We start from the raw sequence: 24,799 nt of genomic DNA, 5'->3' as shown, positions 1-24,799 counted from the left end.
CAGAGACTTATACTCTAGACACCAAGGGGTTGCCCCAGGGAGATCCGCTATAGCAGCCTCTCCCTCATCATTTCTTGCCAACACCACCTGCTGGAGACCTGCCAGGCTGTAGGACAGCCCTCCGGTTCCCCCTATACCAAGCACCGTGACAATAGCGTGCCTAGGCCGCAACCGCCAGCCACTCAGGTACTGCGGGCCCCGGCTGACTCCAGGCCTCAAGAAAAGGCTAGGCCCCGGTGGGGGATGTTGCATAAGGAAGCCTGTTTCCAGCTTGTCCTTGTTCACCTACTACAAACATATCTTCTTATTGTGATACTGTTATACCAAAGGATCAAGAATAGCTATGGAGAAGAGAATGCATATATAGAGTATAGTAAATACACATCATTACCGGTAGCTAAAATATTCATCATCCAAACTAGATTTTCGGAAGACTTTTTAGTTTTACCATATACTTTCTGTATTGGCTACCTTTGAGATGGTCACCCCCTAGAACAGTGATGGCGAATCTTTTAGAGCCTGAGTGCCCAAACTTCAACCAAGCCACTTATTTATTGCAAAGTGCCAGCACATCAATTTAAGCAGTAATTTATTTCTCCTTGTTCTTTGACAACTTTTAATTGTTCAGCCTCCTAAAGACACCAATGCATTTAAAAGGAGGAGGACAAATTCATCCATCATTGTAGGAAGATTCTGCAGGAAGATTCTTTGAGTCCTGTCTGGTGAACTTCCTTCTGGGGTGATGGCCTGGGTGCCCACAGAGGGGGCTCCGAGTGCCGCCTCTGGCACCAGTACCATAGGTTCGCCACCACTGCTCTAGAAGAACAATTTTACTGCAATTTTAGTTCTCTCAAAGAACCTTTACTATATTTACGTCACTTATCGTGTAAGGTGAGGTCTGGGATTGCTCCATAGTGTACAGAGCTGTTGCCTTTTACCCTGTAAGTGTGTGCATAGTGGGAGACTGGAGGTATGTCACTAAGTATGTGGCAGCTTCTGCCTTCTCCACCAGGTAAACGGATTTTATGTGACGTGAAATGACGTGTGTCTGTATCGTGTGACGTCACGCCACGGTGTCAAGACAGTGACACGAGGGGCCAAGCAGCGGAGAGGTGCAGCGGAGACTGAGCGGGAGGGGGGTGTAGGAGGGACGGAGAGAAATAGGCGGCGGCGGCAGCAGCGCAGAGCCCCTCAGTCACACACAGTCCCCGGCAGTCAGTGAGCGGCTCCGGAGACATGTAGCAGTGAGAGCCCCGGGGGCCCCTGGTGCTGCTGTTGTCGGTGTCCGCTGCACTGCTTGTGGTTGTCGGCGGGCGGGGGAGGGGGCAGGATGATGGGGGTCGTCGCCCCCTGGAGGTGGCTGCTCGCCCTGTGTCTCAGGCTGCTCTTTCTTGTGCCCGCAGGAGTGCCGGTGCGGAGCGGGGACGCAGGATTCCCCAAAGCCATGGACAACGTGACGGTGCGGCAGGGGGACAGCGCCATCCTCAGGTAAGTGCCTATAGTGCCCCGCAGTTGGGCGAGGCTCCCGCTTGTTACACCGTATTGAGGATGAGTTCTCTTATGTATTGTACATGTTGTGACAGGTGCGCAGATACCTGCTATTGGGTCTGTAGGCATGGACCTCTGTAGGACAGGTGGTGTATAGGGTCAGATACATGGGTAAGTTTAGAGTAGGTGCATAGGGTCAGATGCATGGATAGGTATAGGTCGGGTGTACAGGGGCAGACATGGCATTGGAGATCTGTAGACATGAGTGTCTATAGGACAGGTAAGCAGATGCAAAGACAGGTGCGTAGCATCAGATAGGTAAACAGGAAAAAAGATAGGGGGGTATATTGTATTATATAAATGGACAGGTATAGGGAAGGTGCTTAGGATCAGATACATGGATACGTTTTGGGTAAGTGCATAGGGTCAATGTAGGACAAGTAAAGATGGTCAGTTACAAAGACACAAAGGTTCAGGGCTGGTGAAGAAAAACATGTGAATAGATACAGGGTGGGTGTATATGGCAGATGTATATGGCCAATCACATGGATAGATTTATGGACAGGTGTGCAAAAGTGACAGGTGTCCAGAGACATATACATGGACAGATATAGAGCAGAAGTACAGGGGCCAAAATATGGACAGGGTAGTATAGGATAGATTTACATGGATAGATACATGGACAGCAGTAGGACTGTATATGGACAGGTATAGAACAGGTTCACGGCGGCTGATACTTGGTCAGCTATAGAGCAGGGGCAGATGCATAGCCAGGTATAGGACAGGTGTGAAGCTGCAGGTGTATGGAAAAGAGAATAATGGACAGATAGATGGGCTGATGACTGGCAGCGGTATATACAGGTTCTATACATCCAACTACTATTGGATAAATGTTCAAAGGCAGAAGTATATTATTAAAGCATAAAGACTGATAAAGGAAAGGTGTAAAGGAGAGATACATACAAAACCATAGGGGGGGTGTACGAAAGCAGATAAACCTACAGGTATTGATTAAGTGTGCTTGAGAAGATAACCCAGTTGTAATGGCTTAGCTTCATGAAGAAGTACTGTGGCAGATACAAGGAAAGGTATACAGCACAGGCAGATAAAAATCAGGGACAGAGCATGGCCAGATACAAGTAAGGGACAGAGCATGGCCAGATACAAGTAAGGGACAGAGCATGGGCAGATACAATTAAGGGGCAGAGCATGGGCAGATACAAGTAAGGGGCAGAGCATGGGCAGATACAAGGACATGTACAGAGCATGGGCAGAAACAAGGACATGTACAGAGCATGGGCAGATACAAGGACAGGTGCAGAGCATGGGCAGATACAAGGACATGTACAGAGCATGGGCAGATACAAGGACATGTACAGAGCATGGGCAGATACAAGGACATGTACAGAGCATGGGCAGATACAAGGAAAGGTACAGAGCATGGGCAGATACAAGGACATGTACAGAGCATGGGCAGATACAAGGACATGTACAGAGCATGGGCAGATACAAGGACATGTACAGAGCATGGGCAGATACAAGGAAAGGTACAGAGCATGGGCAGATACAAGGACATGTACAGAGCATGGGCAGATACAAGGACATGTACAGAGCATGGGCAGATACAAGGACATGTACAGAGCATGGGCAGATACAAGGACATGTACAGAGCATGGGCAGATACAAGGACATGTACAGAGCATGGGCAGATACAAGGACATGTACAGAGCATGGGCAGATACAAGGACATGTACAGAGCATGGGCAGATACAAGGACATGTACAGAGCATGGGCAGATACAAGGACATGTACAGAGCATGGGCAGATACAAGGACATGTAGAAAGCATGGGCAGATACCAGGGCAGGTAGAGAACATGGGCAGATACAAGGACATGTAGAAAGCATGGGCAGATACCAGGGCAGGTAGAGAACATGGGCAGATACCAGGGCAGGTAGAGAACATGGGCAGATACCAGGGCAGGTAGAGAACATGGGCAGATACCAGGGCAGGTAGAGAACATGGGCAGATACCAGGGCAGGTAGAGAACATGGGCAGATACAAGGACATGTAGAAAGCATGGGCAGATACCAGGGCAGGTAGAGAACATGGGCAGATACAAGGACATGTAGAAAGCATGGGCAGATACCAGGGCAGGTAGAGAACATGGGCAGATACAAGGACATGTAGAAAGCATGGGCAGATACCAGGGCAGGTAGAGAACAAGGGCAGATATAAGGACATGTAGAAAGCATGGGCAGATACCAGGACAGGTACGAGCATGGGCAGATACCAGGGCAGGTAGAGAGCATGGGCAGATACAAGGACATGTAGAAAGCATGGGCAGATACCAGGGCAGGTACAGAACATGGGCAGATACATGGACATGTAAAAAGCATGGGCAGATACAAGGACATGTAGAAAGCATGGGCAGATACCAGGGCAGGTACAGAGCATGGGCAGATACAAGGACATGTAGAAAACATGGGCAGATTCTGGGATAGGTACAGAGCATGGGCGGATACAAGGACATGTATTGGGCAGGCAAGCAGATTTCTAGAACAGGGATGCTTGGAAGGGTATTGAGAATATGCCCAAGGGCAGATCTATAGACAGTTTACATAGGGCAGGTGCTTGAGCAGGTAAATGAACCTAGTGTTTAGGATTCAGGCAGGTGACCAGTTAGATTTAGCAGTGTTTGTTGCTGGTACATCATCTTTACCAGCCTACATCTTGTAGGGTGAGGTCATTGGTCTAAGTTTTCTCAGGTTTTGGCTTTATTGGGAGATACATTTGCCTCCATCTCTCATGTCTGAGTATATATTCATGCAGTTTTTCTTTTATAGTTGTTGCAGCATTCCCTGCTTATAATTTGTTTACATTCTTATAACATTTGGAGAATCCTACAGACACAAGTTAAAGCTTATTCTGGTATGTCTTAAATGTGAGATCTGCCCTGTAGGATCCAATCTTTTCCCAAGAATACCAGTTCACGTGATGTCTCAGAAATGGCTATAAATATGTGAGATGTAACATCACTTTGTGGATCGATTTATTGCATTGGGTCTTTCCATATATTTAATTTCCTCTGTTTCCCTTTGTCCACAAAGATTTATTCTTGGAGAACTGATGAAGACTATAAGATCCTTTATTGTCAGTTACTTTACTTTACGTAACTTTATAAACAGAGCATTCTAGGTGTGAGCAGCAGGGGGCGATGTTAACCTTTTTGATTGCTGGGCTTGTAGTCAGTCCGTGTGAACACTTGCGGCAGCAGCACCGTGCTGTGTCCTGGCTGCTCCTTGTATTAGCCCCATACGCCTTTCATTTATTACAGCGTTAAATCTGGCTGCACATTATCCTGCCCGCTAATGACTGTCCAGGCTGAATTCCTTGGCTGTATCTGAGGAGAATTCTGGCTGCTATGTAATTGTCTTTACATCATCTTATGTGCAGCCTGTCCTGTAGTGACCTTGTATCCTTCTTTTCCTGGGGTCTCACTGACTCTTTACCTCTTTGTGCAGATAGTCTTGTAGTCATCAGGGACTTATCTCCATGATCAATGCATTTTCTTTTTCATTAACTACAAGTGACGTCAGGGGAGGTTCTGTGGCACCAAATGTGCTCCGCAGGATAGTCATGGATGTGTATGAAAAAACACCATACTAATATGTGCATGAATCTGGAGGTTAGGCTGGTCTAGAGAACGTGTATCTTCTCCTGTAATACACTGTAATGTAAAGAAATGTGGGAATAGGACTCAAATCTTTAAGCTCCTGGAGGATAGTCTTGGCTATGTATGTACAATATACAGAGATGTAGAGATAATCAGAGGATAATTGAGTGCAGAGAACTTTGAATCTTTTAGGTTCACAGATGTAGAGGATAGCCATGTCTGTATACTTATAATATGTGTACAGGGATCTACAGGATAGTCAGATGTAGATTGCTCATCTGCAGGGTTGTGAAGGAGAAAATCAAAGACTTCTGTCACCTTTTTGGCATCTGATCCTGTCACGATCTTGGCTGCAGTTGATGGTTAACTTGTCCGGACCATATTTAGTGTTGGTAATTGTAGGCGTCAGGGCTCAGGAAGGATGTGACTGCTTTATGTAGATGAGTTGGTGACGTCCCTAGGAATCTCTAGTGCTGCACTATAACAGGCCGAGATATTTCTTGCTTAGCTGCGTGTTGTTTTGTAGACTTGGAACCATTATTGGCTCTCACTATCGTCGCTCATGCAGCTGCTAAATGTTTTCATCACTGTGTGACTCTTCCAGTGCCGAGTTGATGAGGTGATTAGAGGTCAATAAGTTCATGCTGCGGAGTAATAATACCAATAATAATTGTTACAGGATGCTGGGATCTGGCACAGCAGTTTTTCATGAAATCATTCAGTACTTGTCCTGTCTCTACACCATGGAACATACTAAGTATTGCCTATAGTTTCTTAGAGCTGACACAGATGACTACTCGGTCTGCGACCTGTGCTGATATCAAGGGTCAGATGATGCCTGGAGTCTTGTGTTGGCCCCTTGTGTTTTCTGTCCTCAGTTACATCGGCGTTGTTTGTCCTGGTGACACACATAGCCTTACAGGCTAACATAACATCTATAGTGGTTAAGGTATTTGTACTGAGGTACGACATGTGTGCTATGTTCTGAGGGAGGGACATGTTCCATCATGCCAAAAAATCAATGACCCTGCTGTTGCATGATCATTTAGCTGTATAGATAAGGCATCTGCTGGCCGGGTCACAGTGACTGCATGGTTTGCTGGAGGCATCCGAATACCTCACCAATCACCTGACGAATTTTCATTGCTAAAAAACAAAGGTGATTTTCTTTTTCTTCTCCTTTCTCTTAAATGTAACACTTTCTAAAAAGCAGATAAATCCAATTACCGTGTTTCCCTTTAGGCAGTGAGGAGATAGATTAATGCCAGTGTTTTGGCAGCAATAGAAAAAGAAATGGGTCAAAAGAACAATGAAAAATTGCAGAAAGAGGCTGATAAACCAGAACATGTGGTGCAGGGAGCAGCACGCAGGGTATTTAGCCAAACACAAATGAAATGGATCCGTCCTAATAAAGAACTGAGCGCAGTCGAGGCAGGGAAGTGGTCCAGGAGTTAAATCAGGAAGGGACAGAGTATATGATGCAGTGTCGAACTGTATGTATATCCACATGGCGGTCTGCATCTACTCCTTGGCTTCATCATATACCAAACAGTAATGAGGCTCCATGCTACCACAAGTATATGATTAATGCCTTGTTTACATGGCTGCATTGGATCTGCAAATGACCTTACTATTTACATGGTATGATGGTATATAAAAGCATGGTGGCATACTACATCAAATTCAGTAATAAGGATCGATTGCTTAAATGGTGTAATCCACTTCACAGGCATACATTTAAAATATAACATTTTGTAAGCCTATGCTGCCACTAGAGGGGAGCATGAGTGCTTACTGCATACTTACTTACTGTAATTTTTTTGCCATCCATACCTTTTCAAAAAGCACAGTGTTTACCATAACTTACTCCAGTATTCTAATGTAAATGATGATTGGAATAGAGTCATGAGCTGTTGTAGAATTATTTTTTTGTCTTTAATACATTGCTTTGTTAGTAGGGGACTACAAAATAGCATTGCGCTCCTGAAAGAGAACCTGTCATCAGGTTTTGACCTATCAACCTGATGACAAGCTCCCTATAGCTTACAACAGCCAGAAACCGTCCCTATTTTTTCCAAAAAGTCTTCTGCTTTGTTGAGTAGAAAATATATGCTGGCTGCATTGTTCAACTCCAGCAACGTACACACACACCGAGCAGTGGAGTCTACTGGATTTGAAAAGCGCAGCTAAAGTATGTCAATAGAAGAGAGTTGGAGAGGATGGAGATGCTCAGAAGGATTACCATGATGATTCCATGACTCGGGTTCTTCTTTGCCAGGCAACCAACAACTACTAATTTCTACTCAACTTTTTGAGAGAAACAGGAGTGGTTTATAGCTGTTGTAAGCTGTAGGAATGTGTCATCAGGTTGGTAGGTCAAAACCTGATCACAGGTTCCCTTTAACTTTCATACTTGTGGGTTGTGGGGACCTTGAAGTTGTTAAGGGAACATAAGTATTTCTGCTATGTGTGGCTTGCACCTGTTTTGATTATCCTGTCTTCTAATTGGCCTCATGGTTCCTTTAAATTACAGTTTTTGCCTGTGTAATTACCTTCCTGAAGTTCTCATGTCAGCCTAGCATTTTAGGATTTAATTAGGGTCAAGAGAGATCAGATCTACGAAGGAACTTGCCATCCCATTTTGTGTCTCCCTGGTATAGATCCCCAGTGTGGTCTAAACTGAACTGCCAGACATCAGCTAAATAGAACCCCGGCAGCAGCTAATTACCATTCCCGGGCGTCCACCTTCACCCGTACCGTTATCTGATTATATCTGCTCAGAAAGTGACTGAGGCCTTTTCGGTTGTTCTCTGTTATCGTCCCCTCTACATCTTTTACGTTGTAAGTGTTGGTCGTGTTCTGCATGTGTAGATTTCTCTCAGGAGACATGAGAATTGGAGTTTGCTTTATAAATAATTGTTAGTGATGGGTCTGAGACCTGAAACTACATATTCAACAGCAGGGCTTCATCTGCCTGGAGTGTGTACCAGGCTTCCCGTAGGTATAAATCTAAATCCTGCTTATCATACCTCATCAAAATACAAGAAAAACAAACAGAATATAAGCCCAATAGAATGCCCCTTGCTGTGCGTCTACTCAGGAAGTGTCTGCTTTTTAGTGACCTCGCCTGTGACTGTTATATACATCGGCCAAGGTCACAGATGGCTGGAGAGAAGAAATCGGGAGATCATTGCAGCTTCACATAAATAACAGTATTTCCAGTGTAGAACAGAGTGTAGACATCTGCTCATACATTCTGGGCAACTGATTGTGAATACCCATTTCCAGCTCCTAATGTCTAGTCACAGGACGTTAGAACTTGCATATTTTATTGCACATCATTTTCCCCCACCCACGGTACCCAGCGGATCCAAGATCCCCTACCTCAATTTATGCAGCAGCATTTAAAGCAGCAGCCAACGTCTCTCTCTTTCTCTGATGCAGAGATCATACACAATTGTTGACCAGCGTCATGGCCCTTTAAAATCTGCAGAAAAAACGGTGGACAAAACCCAACCTTCAATAAGACTGCTCCTTATAAGTCAATCCCTGAATTTTAGGAAATCTTGTTTTATAACACTGGATAATAACCAGAGCAGTAGACATCCACCTGTAGGCATCAATGTTTCCAGGTCATTAAATTTTGTCAATAGTCTGGTTTAGAATTCCTCACTTGACAAAGCACATTTCCACTGCCCCGGAGTCCAGTGGTGGCTTTACAACACTCCATCTGATGCTTGGTAACTTGCATGCAGTTGCCAGTCCATAGAAACCATGCCATGAAGGCCTTGGCACAAAGTGCCCATACCTTTACATTTCAAGCATTTAGTTATTATGGTTTCAAAATGCTTCCACTATGCGTTATTTATGCAATATCTAGGAGGGAAATTTGACAATGTGGAGTCCATAGGCTTGAGAATAAATACAAGACATGTGATTGCTCACATGGCTGTAGCTACGTGTTATTATTTTCAAGTTCCAGCTGACTAGTGGTGGTACCTACTGTGCATGCGCCCACCACACGGTCGCGCAACCAGCCCAGACCGCCTTCCTCCTTTTTGGGCAGGCTGCGCACCAACACAGAAGACTGCTGCCAGTCACACCAAAGCAAAGGAGGTATTTAAATGAATAGAACAGATATATGAGGTATAATGCTGAACATTTAAGAGTATAATCATCCACCACTTTCTGATATCAATTCTCAGTGATTGCTATAGGTCTTCATTTTAGTGTTTTCTGGACTTCTGTATTTTGGATTGTTCAACCTTTTGGCTGTCTTCTGACTATCCATTTGCCTCTTGATTCTCTACTGTATTGTCCTTTTGGTTTTGACACTTATCTGTATGACTATTCTTCTTTGTTTGTTTTTCTCCTGTTAGTGTCTCCCCTTTTTTACTTCAAAGCAGGAAGGAAACAACAACCTTCCTTGTCACTTGTTGCTTAGGGTAGGATGGATAATGAGGTTGGGTCAGCTAGAGGGTCTAACTGTAGGACTCTGTGTCTGTGTCTCTCCTACCTTTTCATCCTTGTCCATTCCCTTACAGCAGCGCTACAATAAGATGGAATATGTGAAGAGAATTGGGGAGTTCTTTCAAAAGACGGATGGCACAAATTTGTCTGTTTTGAAAAATACTTATTCAACCAGCTTAATTTGCACATTTTCAGGCCTAGGATATCAAGTTTAATCTCAATTTGTGGGGTTACCATACAGGTTTTTTTGCAGAAGTTGTGGTGGCCCTATCGCACATCAGAAAAATATAGCCTGTTGGGCTGGTTCTTAGTATCATAAGCTCTTAAGTTGAGCTGCAGTGCTCATAGTAGTATCATAGTATATAAGGCTGGAAGGAGACGCAAGTCCATCAAGTCCAACCTTTAAGAATGAAATAAATGTTTTATCCCCATAACCCGTGATATTTTTTCTCTCCAGAAAGTCATCCAGGCCTCTCTTGAACATGTACATAGAGTCCGCCATAACAACCTCCTGCGGCAGAGAGTTCCACAGTCTCACTGCTCTTACAGTAAAGAACCTTTGTCTATGGTGATGGTAAAATCGCCTCTCCTCTAGGCGTAGAGGATGCCCCCTTGTCCTGGTCACAGGCTGAGTTATAAAAAGATCTTTGGAGAGATCCTTGTACTGTCCGTTCAGGTATTTGTACATTGTAATGAGTTCTGCCCTCAGTCGTCTTTTTTCTAAACTGAATAATCCCAAATTTTTTAATCTGTCAGTGTATTCTAGTTCCCCCATTCCCCTAATAATCCTGGTTGCTCTCCTCTGCACCCGTTCCAGCTCTACTATATCCTTTTTATACACTGGTGCCCAAAACTGTACACAATATTCCATGTGTGGTCTGACCAGGGATTTGTATAAGGGCAAAACTATGTCTTTATCATGAGAATCTATTCCTCTGTTGATACATCCCATTATTTTATTTGCTTTAGCAGCAGCCGCCTGGCTCTGGTCACTAAAATTAAGTTTACCATCCACCAATACCCCCAAGTCCTTTTCAGCTTCAGTTTTACTAAGTAATTGACCATTTAGAACATAATTATACTTTTTGTTTCCATGGCCCAAGTGCATAACTTTACATTTATCTACATTAAACCTCATCAACCATTTCTCTGCCCATCCCTCAAGCTTCCACAAATCCCTCTGTAATGCTAAACTATCAACCTCAGTATTACTTTACATAGCTTAGTATCATCTGCAAATATTGAAACTTGACTGTGTAAACCCACTACAAGGTCATTAATAAAAATATTAAAAAGTGGCCCCAATACTGACCCCTGTGGCACTCCACTGGTAACATCAACCCAATCTGAGAATGTGCCATAAATGACCACCCTCTGTTTTCTATCACTAAGCCAATTACTTACCCAAATACACAGATTTTCTCCTATTCCCAGCAGTCTCATTTTATATACCAACCTTTTATGTGGCACGGTGTCAAATGCCTTTGAAAAGTCCAGATATACAACATCCACAGCGTCCCCCAGATCCAGTCTTGAACTTACCTCCTCGTAGAAACCAATCAGATTAGTCTGACAGGACCGATCTCTCATAAACCCATGCTGACGCTGGGTTGTAAGGTTGTGCACAGTGAGATACTCCAGGATAGCATCTCTAATAAACCCCTCAAATATTTTCCCCACCACAACAGTTAGACTCACGGGTCTGTAGTTTCCAGGATCGCTATTTGATCCTTTTTTGTATATTGGTACCACATTTGCTATGCACCATTCCTGTGGAACATAACCAGTTCTCAGTGAATCTTCAAATATTAAAAATAACGGTTTGTCTATCACCGTACATAATTCATGCAGAACCCGGGGGTGTATGCCATCTGGCCCAGGTGATTTATCTATCTTAGTGGTTGCGAGGCGGCGCCGTACCTCTTCCTGGGTTAAACTGTTGACATTATATAAAGAATTAACATTATTCCTCATTGTGTCTTCCACCAGGGGATTTTCCTGGGTAAAGACAGTTGAGAAGGCGACATACAGTAGATTGGCCCTTTCCTCATCTCCTTCCACCATGACCCCCATGTTATTTCTAAGGGGACCCACACTCTCTGTTTTTAGTTTCTTTTCATTTATATACTTGAAAAATAATTTGGGATTATTTTTGCTCTCCCTGGCAATATTTCTCTCAGTCTCTATTTTTGCGGCCTTTATCTGCTTTTTACAGGATTTATTTTTCTCTCTATAATCCTGTAATGCCTCATCGCTACCTTCACGTTTTAGCACCTTAAATGCTTTATCTTTCTCGCTTATTGCTTTCCTTACAAGACTAGTTAGCCACATAGGGTTTTTCTTGTTCCTTTTATGCTTTTTCCCATAAGGTATGTGTTTCTCACAGGACTTTTTCAGAATATATGAGAAAAAGTCCCATTTTTTGGGGGGTCTTTTGTCTTTGAGAACATTATCCCAGTCTATGCCTTTAAGGTCTTCCCTTAGTTGCTGAAAATTTGCCCTCCTGGAGTGTTGGTTGCCCCTTCACTAACGCTCTTAGTAAAGCGTTATACAAAATCAATGATATTATGATCACTATTCCCCAGGTTCCCCCCAACCTGTAGTTTTGATACCCTATCAGGTCTGTTGGTAAGGATAAGGTCCAGTAGTGCCCCCCCTCTTGGCTCCAGAACTAGTTGCGACAGGTAATTGTCTTTTGTTGTTGACAAGAACCTGCTGTTTTTGAAGGACCTGCAGGTTTCTGCCCCCCAGTCGATATCTGGGTAATTGAAGTCTCCCATGATAAGTACTTCACCATGCTTTGAAGCCGCATCCATTTCACTTATCAGCATTTCCTCTGCTGCCTCCATTATATTTGGAGCCTTATAACAAACCCATAGTAATATTTTATTATTCTTTTTCCCTCCTCTTATCTCCACCCATAGGGACTCCACATTTGCATTTGCGTTACTGATGTCATCTCGCAGGACGGGCTTGAGGCAAGAATTCACATATAAACAAACCCCTCCCCCTTTTTTATTTATACGATCCTTTCTAAAAAGACTATAACCATCTATAGTAACAGCCCAGTCATAGCTACTGTCCAGCCATGTCTCGCTGATACCCACTATATCATATTTCCGCTCCAACATCAAGAGTTCCAGTTCCTCCATTTTGTTTGTGAGGCTTCTGGCATTTGTGTACACACACTTTCTATGGTTTTCCCTGTCCCTGTATTCCTTTTGTCCTTATTCCCCAATCTCATTCCAGCCCCCCTTCCTCCCCCATGGACTATGACTCTTCCCAGCTCTCTATGTACACTGTCTATTTGCCCTGCACAAGTGTAGTTGCCCTCCCCCCAGGTCTCTAGTTTAAACACGCCTCCAACCTTCTAGCCATTTTTCCCCTAAAACAGCGGCCCCCTCCCCATTGAGGTGCAGCCCATCCCTACTGTAGAGCCTGTAGCCGACATAAAAGTCAGTCCAGTTCTCCATGAACCCAAAACCCTCCTTCCTACACCAACTTTTGAGCCACTTATTTACCTCCCTGATCTCCCGCTGCCTTTCTGGTGTGGCACGTGGTACAGGCAGTATTTCGGAGAAAATTACCTTTGAGGTCCTTGCCCTGAGCTTATGGCCTAAATCTCTGAAATCATTTTTAAGGACCTTCCACCTACCTGTTACTTTGTCATTAGTGCCAATGTGGACCATGACCGTTGGTTCCTCACCAGCCCCTCCCAGTAATCCGTCAACCCGATCCGCAACATGCCGAACCCGAGCACCCGGCAAACAACACACTGTTCGGTATGCACGGTCTTTGTGACAGATTGCCCTGTGTGTTCCCCTAATAATCGAATCTCCCACTACCAGCACCTGTCTGACCTTGCCTGTGCTCCCATTACCCTTCTTACTGGAGCCGACATTCCCCTGGTTGCTAGCGGCCACGTCTTTCTGCAGCATTGCTACCCCAGAGCTGATATCTCCCTCATCCGCCAGCCTGGCAAACTTATTGGGGTGTACCAGATCAGGACTAGACTCCCTACAACTCTTCCCTCTACCCCGCCTTCTACATGTTACCCAACTAGCTGCCCCCTCACTCTGCACCTCCATACTTCCCTCCCCACACCCATCTTCCCCAGAGAGTTTGTGCTCCAGGAGCAGCAAACTTCGTTCCATATTATCAATTGCCCGCAGCCTTGAAACTTGCTCATTTAGATCCAGAATCTGGGCTTCCAGATGAGCGATTTTCACACATCCCACACGGCAGTATTCCTCCCTCGAACGGCTGTTCAAGGAAAGCATAGATGGCACAGGATGTACACCGTGTAGCAATGCCACTTATGGAGTCCATTATTCTAATGGGAATTACAATAGAATTATGCACGGAAAGAAGAATTTACAGTCAAAGTAACACAAAACACAGCAGTTACCTGCTAAAGCCCCTCAAACTTAAGTCCCTTAAACCTAAGTCACACTTAAGACACTGCACGCACTTGGGATCAATGCACGCTCGCCACCAAGCTCACACACTCGCTTTTCTGATGCTTTTTTTAAAGGTAATGTGCCACAAAAATCTGCAGAGCTCACTGCAACAAGATCTGGCTGCAAACCACCAAACAGCAGCAATTTGTGGTGACACATAGTAAAATGTGGAAGAAGGTAGAGTTGATGGGGATAATTTGGATAATGATGAACCATTTAGGCATCATAATAATTCTTAAGGGGAATCTGACCATTTAAAACTGCAGTTGAGTGTTAGGCGACAGTCCTGGAGATCTGTTTAATCATACATTTGAGTATGTAGCAGCAGGACTGTGAAAAATGTATTTATTTTCCAGGTCCTTTTTCCTCTTTTTACTTCTCCCACCTAACACATTTATTACTGCTTGTAATCCAGATATTAGTGCATATTCTTCCCTTTAAATATTCCCTTGCTACATATTGGCAGAACTATGAGTCATTTCCGAGAGTCCCAGAGGACCAGATGTCTCTGTGTATATTTATGTAGGTGTGTGGAAGCAGATGATAAAGGAGTTCATTTTAGATAGTCTATCCTATTTTCTGCTTGCGAATACAGGATCTGTCGCACCTCAGTGCCAAGTGTGTAGACTATCATGACCTACCAGAAGCAAGGAATTACTGTGGAATTGGTCGCAATCATAGCATGTTTTATACTATATTGGTATATTTACTTCTGTATGGGTCTGGCATTTGGACTACTGTCCTGTAGTACAAGAAATATTGTTAATGACTGCAGGGAGTAGTATTTTTATGTTTCCACCAGCTGAAGCTCTCTCTTTGAAGTATTATAATGTCTACCTTTTAGGACTCCATTTCAGTAAGTTAGTAGAGCATCTTTTTTTTTTTAATTTTTCCATTTACTTAAATGTTAAAAGGTAACAATGACTTTTCCCTCCATTCAGGAACTGAACTTAGATGAGGAAAGGATCACTTACCATATTCCCGAGTATAAGCCGAGTTTTTCAGCACAAAAAAAGTGTACTGAAAACCCAAACCCGGCTTATACTCGATTCTAAAAAAAAATGTGCACTGTACTCTCCTTTCCGACGCCCCGCTCAGGTTCTCTTCTTGCTTCGCGCGCTCCAGCTCGGGTCATCATCGGGTCCCTGTGCAGTGCCGGGTCCCACACAATCAGTTGAAGTCCTAGTGTGTGTGTGTGGGTACCCGAAGATGGCGCTGGAACACTGGAAACAAGAAGAGGGTACCTCAAAAGGTGAGTAGTATTTTTATAGGCTTGGCATTTTTATTATAGGCTTGTCTAAATACTGGGGGGCATGGGCTGGCCAGCTATACACTGTGGGTTAGCAGCTGGCTAAATAATGGGGGGCAGTGGCTAGCAGGATATGTACTGGAGAACAGGGGCTGGCAGGATATAAACTAGGAAGCATGGGCTGGCAGGATATATACTGAGGGGCAAGTACAAGTGTAAGAAAGTGAAAAAAGTTATGGTGGAAAGGGCTTAATAGGACTTTCAAAGCCCCTAAATCAGGGTTCCCCAAACTACGGCCCGCGGGCCACATGCGGCCTGTGGACCATTTCGATCCGGCCCCCGACACTTTGCGCGCCAGCGCCGGGCCCTCGCGGCTTGCAACAGTCGGGCAGGAGCCTCCGTCCGTCCGGACAGGAAGCTCCTGCCCGTCACTGTATAGTGCTCGGTGCGGCCGGAAAAGGCCGCTCGAGCACTATTACTGGAGCGATGTGGCCGGAATACAACCCTGGCGCACATCGCTCCATGAACTAGGCTGCGCGGCCGCGCGATGACGTCATCGCGCGGCCGCGCACCCCTTCCTGCCCGGACGCGGCAAGAAGATAGAAGACTTAGGTGAGTACAGGGTTTTATTTTTTTATTAAAGGGCAGTAAAAAGATTGTGGCGACTGGGGGCCAATAGTTAGTTATGAGGGGCAGCTTAGGAAATAATTAATTATAAGGGGTAGCTAAGGAAATAATTAATTATGAGGGGCAGAATAGGAAATAATTAATTATGAGGGGCAGAATAGGAAATAATTATGAGGGGTAGAATAGGAAATAATTAATTATGAGGGGTAGAATAGGAAATAAATAATTATAAGAGGCAGATTAGTAAATAATTAATTATAAGGGGCAGCATAGGAAATAATTAATGGTGCGGGTATAGGAAATAATTAATTATTAGGGGCAGTTTAGTAATTAATGGGGGGGGGGGAGGCATATTCAATAATTAATGGAGAGAGGTCCCAGTATATTAATTAATTAATTGGGCCAATATATAAAATAGTTCACAAGGGGGTGCAGTACCGGTATATTAAATAATTAATTGAGGGGGGTGCCAGTATATTATGGATGCGGTCACATGTACCGCTATTTATTTTTAGACTTTAGTCCGGCCCTCCAACGGTCTGAGGGGGACAGTGAGCGGCCCCCTATGTAAAAAGTTTGGGGACCCCTGCCCTAAATGGTCCCTGAATAATTAATTCTAAAACTTTCTTGAAAAATTTAAAAAATGCTGTTTAATTTATATTTTTGCCATTGTAATAAAACAAAAGAACACTTAAAAAAATATGCCAACACTAAGCAGAGATGTGATAAATGTTAGCCTACAGATTACATAGCGCTGTACAAAGCATGCCAAATTGCTTCCATCTGGATTTTTACTCCATATTTTGGAATAGCACACGTAACTGTGTGAACTTGTTGGAAAAGACCACTAAAAAAAAGGCTGTCCTGGAGTTTACAATGATGCTGTTGATATGTTTGAAACTGGTGCCACTCTAGGTGTCCAGCGAGATCATATCACCTTTACTGAAGCCTTGTCCAGAACCATGCAGATCCTCGGCAGTCTCTGGAGCTAAATGTCCATTATTGCTTCCCATGTCCCTGAATCCCTCTTCCTATTCCGGAGCTGTCAGCTTCTGGTCTTCTGTCGAGCCTCTCCCTGATGTAGCGCTGTTTATTTTCTCATCTTCAGACCTGTCTCAATCAATCTCCCCTCAGCTTCTGAATCTTATTTTGTAGTTGTAACTCCTTGCTGCCTGCCTCCTCCACCATTCATCCGTCTGGTGATTCAGGCCATTTGCAGATAGTGGATGCTGGCCCGTGCTGGCAGCGTCATCAGGTGACTCATTCCAGAACCTAATAAATAACATTGTTGTAGCAAGAAAAGAATCCGTAATCTCGAGAACAGGAATATAACACCTGTCTGTCATATGTCTTCCTATAGACACTCTCCTTCCTCCAATGCCTCTGTCTCGGCATAAGTATTTATATTGTTTGTTCCGAAGACACCAGCACAGTCCGCATAGCTCCACAATGGCAGATAAAAGACACTGACATTTCTCTATAAATACATAATAGCGACTTGTCAGGGCAGACACATTACACAGACAGCCCTACCTAGGAGAAGCTCATCTCTCTTCCTGCAGTGTCTTTCCCATTGTGCTGTTTCTCCTGCTGACACTCTATTTACAGACTGTCCATCATATGACATTTTCTGTCCTTGTTTCCTGTCGCCAACCAGTTGCATTTATGTTGTGGACATGGGATATATTTCCCGAAAATTAGGAAATGAATTGTAGAACTAAAAGTCTTATCCTGTGTCTAGAGTCCGTCTACTCAGTATTCTGATGTCCTGGACTGTCTTGGTTTCCATTACCAACTATCCTTCCAGATAAATTACAGAACACATGCAATGATATCACACTGCCGCTCAATCTCTGCTTCTATAAATCTTCAATTATCAGGGTAAATGGGAGTAAAAGAAGAGAATCGGTTTCCCTTTTATAGGTCTTCTATTGGTCTTTCTGGCAGAAAACCTCACATCCTAGGGCCTTTAGGCGCTAAGATACTTGGTAGATGGGCGACCATGAGATAAATGCCTGCATGTAGGTGCAGCTCCACTCTTAATAGAAGCAGCAGGCCATGCCATCAATAAAAAGCAACAGCATCTAGGACAGGCAATCTTCTCTCTGAGATGGCAGATTAATCCAGAAAGTAAGATTATTTACGTTGCCCTGCAGGGCACACCTGCCCTTCACCAAGCACACTGCAGTTGACCCACAAGCCCCAGCACTCTGCAGGGCTGCGATGTGGGATGCATGGCTGATATAGGGGGAACATGAGACTAGAGATAAATACTGGTTCCTGATGCGGCTTTCATGTGCTTTGCTTTTCTTAAACGCTTTCAGTTTTTGTCACAGGTAATCTTATTATCTTTATCTATAGAAGTCAGGCTTCAGATGTACGGGGATTAACAGGATTAGCTGCAATAGATTCTTTCCATTGTTTTCCTGAATTCTGAGCCTAAGAGGAAGTATAATGAGAAGTATAACCAAGTTTGTGTGATAAAAGCAAAAAGTAAAGGTTGTCCATAATGCAGTCGCTCCATCATCAACATAGTGGCTATCATGATAATGTTAGATATGTGCCATTGGATGCTCTTTCTGAATCCAGATCAAGCATTTGGAAAGTTTTACTCCCACTTCAGCCAAGGAAATGCTATTTTACTGTTCCTTATTAGACTAATAAACCAAAAGATCCATTTGGTTGAGTGTTCCTGATAATGTTCTTAGGGCCATATGCTTCTAATCCAGTCTAGAAAGATACTGGATCTGGAATGTTGTGTGTTTTGCTTTAAATTTTAGAAGGCCAAATATAGGAAGTAACAAATCTATTTCTGCAGTCAAGACGACAGACTGATAACGTGTAATGTGCCTGTTGTGCGGCGGTGATAACTTGTTGGCAGATCGTCTCATTTATGATTCCGAAGGGTTTATTACATTGTGTCTGTCACCTAAACACATTGAGCAGCAAGTTTTAAAGTGATGTTTAACAATTATTTTAATTCCAGATCTCTGCAAATATTGGAATTTTATACCCTTTCCCCTATATGTGGCAGCTACAACTTTTCCTATATACACTTCTGTCCTGAGGGAAAGTAAAGTGCCAGTAAACTTTTTTTCTCTAATGAGATATATTCCAAACTTTACCCATATGTGTTGGGTATGAACAGTAGTACAGCCCTTTGCCAATATATGTAGGGGGAGTTGTACTTTATGATGCCAATATACGATGTAGATGTAGGAATATTAGTACTGTGCTGTGCCCATATATGATATATTATAGGAGGAGTAGTAATACTAAACTATCCCTATATACATGCAAGATACAAGTAGTAGTAGTACAAGTAGTAGTAATTGTACTGTGCTGTATCTATATATGTAGAATAGTGGTTATATACAGAATAGGAGAATTAGTACTGTGTTTGCCCAAATATGTAATAAAGGGGAGTAGTAGCTTGTGCTGTACCTTTTAGGTAGTGTAGATTGAATAGTTTTGCTAAGGAGGTACCACAGGAGTCTCCTGCATCTCTTCCCTAATGCTGTGCTTCCCACTTAAGACCTTTGGAGAACTGTCAAAGGTTCTGAAAGGTGTACAATAAAACATGAACATTGGTATTGCATTTCCTTTTCCTCATATTTAAACATTACAGCTGCAAACTGCAAGTATTTTATTGATATATGATGTCAATAACTGATTAATTAATATGTGATAAAGCAAAATAAAGAACAAAATATTTTTGAAATGTAAAGAAAATAAAACCTACACTTCCAAGTGTTTGCAAATTAAAAACCTGAAAAATGTGGTGTACGTATGTATTCAGATCTACCGTATATACTCGAGTATAAGCCGACCCGAGTATAAGCCGAAACCTCTAATCTCAACACAAAAAACTGGGTAAAACCTATTGACTCGAGTATAAGCCGAGGGTGGGAAATGAATTGGTTACAGCCTCCCAGTATATAGTCTGCCAGCCCCTGTAGCATACAGCCTGCCCAACCCCTGTAGCATACAGCCTGCCCAGCCCCTGTAGTAGGAAAAAAATAACACTGTACTCATCTTTCCGACGTCCCCCATAGGTCCTCTTCTGTCTCAGACAGAAGAGGACCTACAGGTGATGTCAGAAAGGTGAGTTTTGACTTTATTTTTTTAGTTGACTCGAGTATAAGCCGAGTTAGGGTTTTTGAGCACAAATTTTGTGTTGAAAAACTAGGCTTATACTCGAGTATATAAGGCAGTGGTGGCAAACCTTTTAGCAGCCGAGTGCCCAAAAATCAACCCAAAACCCCCCTTATTTATTGCGAGGTGCCAACCAAAAATTAAAGCAGTAACTTATTGCTCCCTGTTCTTCAACATCTTTCAATCATATTGGCCTCCTGAGGATATCAACACAGTAGAAAGATGGAAAATGTTAGCTTCTTTCTGAAAGCAGCATCTTTTAAGTTGCTTGCTCCTGTCTGGAGGCAATGGCCTGGGTGCCCACAGAAAGGGCTCTGAGTGCCGCCTCTGGCACCAGTGCCATAGGTTTGCCACCACTGATATAAGGTATATCTAATATCCATATCTAATTTTGATCAATAATACTTGGTACAACCCTTTAATCTCTTTATAAATTACCCTGTGGATAGAATAAAAAGTAAAGCATTGATCTTTTCAGAGTATATGCATTTAATACTTAAAATGTTTTTTATGTAAAATATTGCAGAAAGACTTGAATAAGCTGGCAACCTGTGTAAGTAAATGGCACATTCACTTAGAAATTCAGGAAATGTACTAAAAGTTAAGATTAAGAAACTAAGAATCTGTCTCTTCCCCAACATAATTTGCAAGTTAAATATGATGCTTGGTCCGAATCAGTTGGAGTGACCATCGGCATGCCCCTAATTTGTGTCGCATGGGGGCCAGCACAGCTGTGCCACAAAAGGGTCGAATGCAACACAGTATTAGTGCAGACACTTCTTAAATACCTGTGCAAGCCTCAGAGCCTCTGATTTAAGTGTACAGTAGATGAATACACAAGGACCGAAAACCTTGGATATCAAATCAGAATTTTTTCCAGGAACATGCTCGTGATCCAAACACACTTGTATGTCAAAGCAAATAATTGAAACATTCTACAGCTCAAAAATAGTTATATATAGTAAAACATGTAACGCCATCCCCTTTATTTATTATTCCACTTCAATATTACACAAATTTGTAAGAGAGGGATGTACAGTAGAGTAGAGGGGGTGGAGGGCTCCTATAATGTTATTATTGCAAATGTTGCTCATTTACCGAGCTACAATTGTTTGTCTTGCAGGACGTACATAAAATGGTTTATGTGTAATCCGAGGTTCCACTGAACAAATACATGTGTGGTAGTAGTAATGGCAGATACTATGGTAGCATTTAAGAAAAGTGAGTTGCAGTACTAAGGACTGCTGTGACTGGTTCTCATGCAGCAGTGGCACCAATAATTAAGAAGTCCATGGAGGTAAGCTTTGATCTCATGTGATCAAATACATACATAGGGTAAACATTGCATATGTGACATCTCGGCGCATGACTTTAGGTGCCAAATGATGTTACAGAAGTCTCTCTTAGTGTTCCACACAGCAGTATGTTCTGTAACAGTTAGACCTGTTATTTAGGAACAAGGAGGCAGTGAAATGCAGTAACCACTGAATATGTGGGGCCTTTCTTAGTACCATTGGACATCTAGTGAGTTGCATATCAGTTAGCAAACTCATTTTTTTAACATTGCGTGGATGAGAATCATTTAGGGAGAAGTATTTATTTTGGTGGGTTAATTTAATTGGCAAGTTATTTTTTAAACGCACCAAACAGACTCAGAAATAGGATAACATACAGATCCTGTATGGTAATTTTAAATGCAATATACACTCATGTTTTAACTTTTATTCCTATTATGGCATATTTTTTCTAAAGGTTTAAAGGCATAAGATACCTGTCTGATGATAAAGCCAACCCTGTGTTTTCTTGTATTGCACTTGCCTTTATTTCAGTGTTTTAACCTGTGCACATAAATTATCACCCATAGTATGATATGGCAAATGTTTTAGTCTCACATTAAACACTACACAGACTAATTCACTGCAGAATGTGAGTAGATACTCAGTAATCTTCACTGACAGCTGGGTATAATGTCTGCAAGAGTCAGGGTTACTGCGAAAATGCCCTGTGATGATGCATTAATGGGGAAGCAACAATTTTGTCATATCCTGCTAGAATCACTGCAGAACGTCAGTAGATATTTAAAAAGCTGCACAACAACTAGTGCTCTCAGGCCTGGTCACTGTCAGGAACTTTACTACTTAGACTTGGATCAGCAATTTCTGTTGAAGTTTGTGTGGGTGGGCATTCAGTGAGTGCATTGTAACTTTGAAGTAGATCTACCACCAGGATTAAGGATTGTAAACCAAGCACACTGACATACTGGTGTGTGCCCCCTCTGGCTGGATCTGCACTTCTTCTAGCTTCTGGTGGTAGATGTCCTTTAAGGGAAACATGAAGACAGGTTTGTAGTTCCACCATTATCCACCACCCACCATAAAATATTTGAAATCTATAAGAGATGCTAAGTAAGTTGAATACTACCCCTAGTACGAATGCTTGAGAAAGAGATGAAGCCTTGAGGTATTACTTAATTTGAATAGCAGCCAGTCACGCCAGACATTATAGTTAGCTGAGACTTTGATGTAGGTCTTCAGCCACTATGGTTTCCATTTGATGTATAAGATAAATTTCATATACCCCTTGCACTATTGTAGAGATAAATGAACGTATACTACGCCTGGGCTGAGCCGGGGCTTAGTGTTCGGCTCGCTTCAGAGATAGAGGGGCGAGTGCTTCTGGTGACGGTGTGGTACTGTGACTCATGTGCACAACGTATTGCGCCGTGCACAATGCACTTCTATGGTGGCCGTATGCTGGCTGCTAATTGTGGGCTCTACAGAGGAATTGCAATGTCTAGGGATACAGGACCTCGCAACAGTGAGGAAGTGTCGTAAAAGTCCTTTTTTGGTAGAGCAAATAAGGACCCGTAGAACGGATAGCAAGGCTAAAGGTTAAAGAACAGAGCCTGAGACCCATCAGGACAATTAGAATATCATGGAAGCGCCAGCATGTCTCAGTAACTGAGGGGGAACATCTTTTGGAGCACAGTGTGGCATCTGTACCACCTATACAGAATTATATAATTGTTCTCCTGAGTATCACATAATTCCACATATTTCCGGGGAAAGAAAAAGAAAGGCTTTGCACCATTGTTTGTGAGTTAGTGAAAAAATGAAGAATGAGCAGCACTTCAGTCAACCACCCCGGTACTGTCCAATAAAAAGGCTTGTCTTTATTTTCAATTAGGTAGGGTACATCATATGGGTAACAAGGAACATAGATCAACGCGTTTCAACGCTATTGTGTCTTAATCATGATCCAGCGTCGAAACGTGTCGATCTATGTTCAGTGTTACCCATATGATATACCCCACCTAATTGAAAATAAAGACAAGCCTTTTTATTGGACAGTACCGGTGTGGTTGACTGGAGTGCCGCTCATTCTCTTTTTTCACTATATGTGGTCATGGAGTTGAGGACCTGAAGGCATGCATGTTTTTTAGAGGCTATCTTAGGTGATTGGGTGAGCGAACCAGATACTTTTTCTGTTTGTTTATTGTCCACCCATATTTTATGTCTTCCTGTTGGCAGTTGCAACACTTTCATCTCTAAATACATTTGACAAGCACCTTTCCTCCCTCTCTTCTCTGTTGCTGTGAAACAGGCAGGAGGGAGGCCATCATCACATTGCCCTTGCAGGCCTCTGCTGCACACATCCATGGAGTCAATATTGGAGTTGGCACGTGCTGAGCGTGCCCTCCGCAGCACGGACCGCGTACCAACCACTACATCAGTAGTTTCCCAGGGCCAGATGTGCCATGTCATATATGGATGCTGTTGTTTCCCTCTACACACAGATGCATCTGTGTAATCTTCAGTCCTAGGCTTGACCAATACTTGGGCTAAAGACCGCAAGATGTATGAAAGCTGTTACATTGCCTAGCCTTCTGCCTAATCAGTCCAATATCTTGAACATGATAAAGTTAGTGAGCATAGACTACCCACATCTGGAGAAGGTTGTACTTTCTTGTATCATGTCATTAAGATGAATGAAACCCTCCGGGTTCTGTACTCTGACGTACTTTGCCTTCCCGCCAGCTGTGTGTACAGTAGCTCACTCTCCAGCAGGGAAGGGGTGCACTCTGCTGTGACATTCATTTCCCAGTGCTGGATTTTTTTTTTTTTTGGCACACTCTGTATAATTGGTGTCATTTGCTCAATTACCCTCATATGCAATCACGCAGTATTATGAGAGTGAATGTGCATTTCAGATAAAAGAAAAATGAGAAGCAAGTTTCCAGCCCAATTGTTTTCTCAACTACCTCGGTCGACAGTAACTCCTCCTCTGCCGTGGCTACAGTGCCTGCCAGGAGATGAAAACCTGCAGAGGATATGCAACACATTGTGGTGTTTTACAAACAGCCGTGCAGCCAGTGGTTTCCTTTGGGGGATTGCGTGTCTTTTATAGGGGGGCTTCAGGAATAGTTACCGTTAGCGTGTTAGGTGAGTCCTTCCTTACTGTAACTTTCTCAGTGAGACTATCTTCACACTATCATCTTGTGGTATATTTTTCATCTACAAAAACGGTAAGCCAATGAAAGGGACCTATTTTTTTAATCATTCAAGTCAATCAGTTTGGATAGAAATAGCGAGGTCAGGGTGTGTTCACACATGGCAGTAAAGCGTGCGTTTTCAAGCTCTTCAGAAAAGCTGAGAAGCGGAAATGTTCCTGATTA

The 24,799-nt window shown here is 43.1% G+C and overlaps 1 protein-coding gene across 4 annotated transcripts in view; it reads left to right on the top strand.

The window, feature by feature from the left end:
- The window catches only part of LOC140135351 (opioid-binding protein/cell adhesion molecule homolog), a 289,772-nt gene that overhangs the window by 132,439 nt on the left and 132,534 nt on the right, over window positions 1–24,799 (top strand). The window contains exons 1-2 of one of the 4 annotated variants that reach the window (XM_072156745.1): window positions 970–1,012; window positions 1,404–1,488. The exons of 1 other annotated variant lie outside the window; for it this stretch is intronic. In XM_072156745.1, the coding sequence (XP_072012846.1) occupies window positions 973–1,012; window positions 1,404–1,488 (125 nt within the window). In that variant the 5' untranslated portion in view covers window positions 970–972. Of the gene's footprint in view, window positions 1–969; window positions 1,013–1,040; window positions 1,113–1,403; window positions 1,489–24,799 lie in introns of those variants that run through there. 2 more of the 4 variants (XM_072156746.1, XM_072156744.1) reach the window with 2 other exon arrangements.

Source organism: Engystomops pustulosus, chromosome 6 (genome assembly GCF_040894005.1).
Source record: "Engystomops pustulosus chromosome 6, aEngPut4.maternal, whole genome shotgun sequence".
Classification (NCBI taxonomy): Eukaryota; Metazoa; Chordata; class Amphibia; order Anura; family Leptodactylidae; genus Engystomops; species Engystomops pustulosus.
This window is presented reverse-complemented; position numbering and strand designations above follow the sequence as displayed.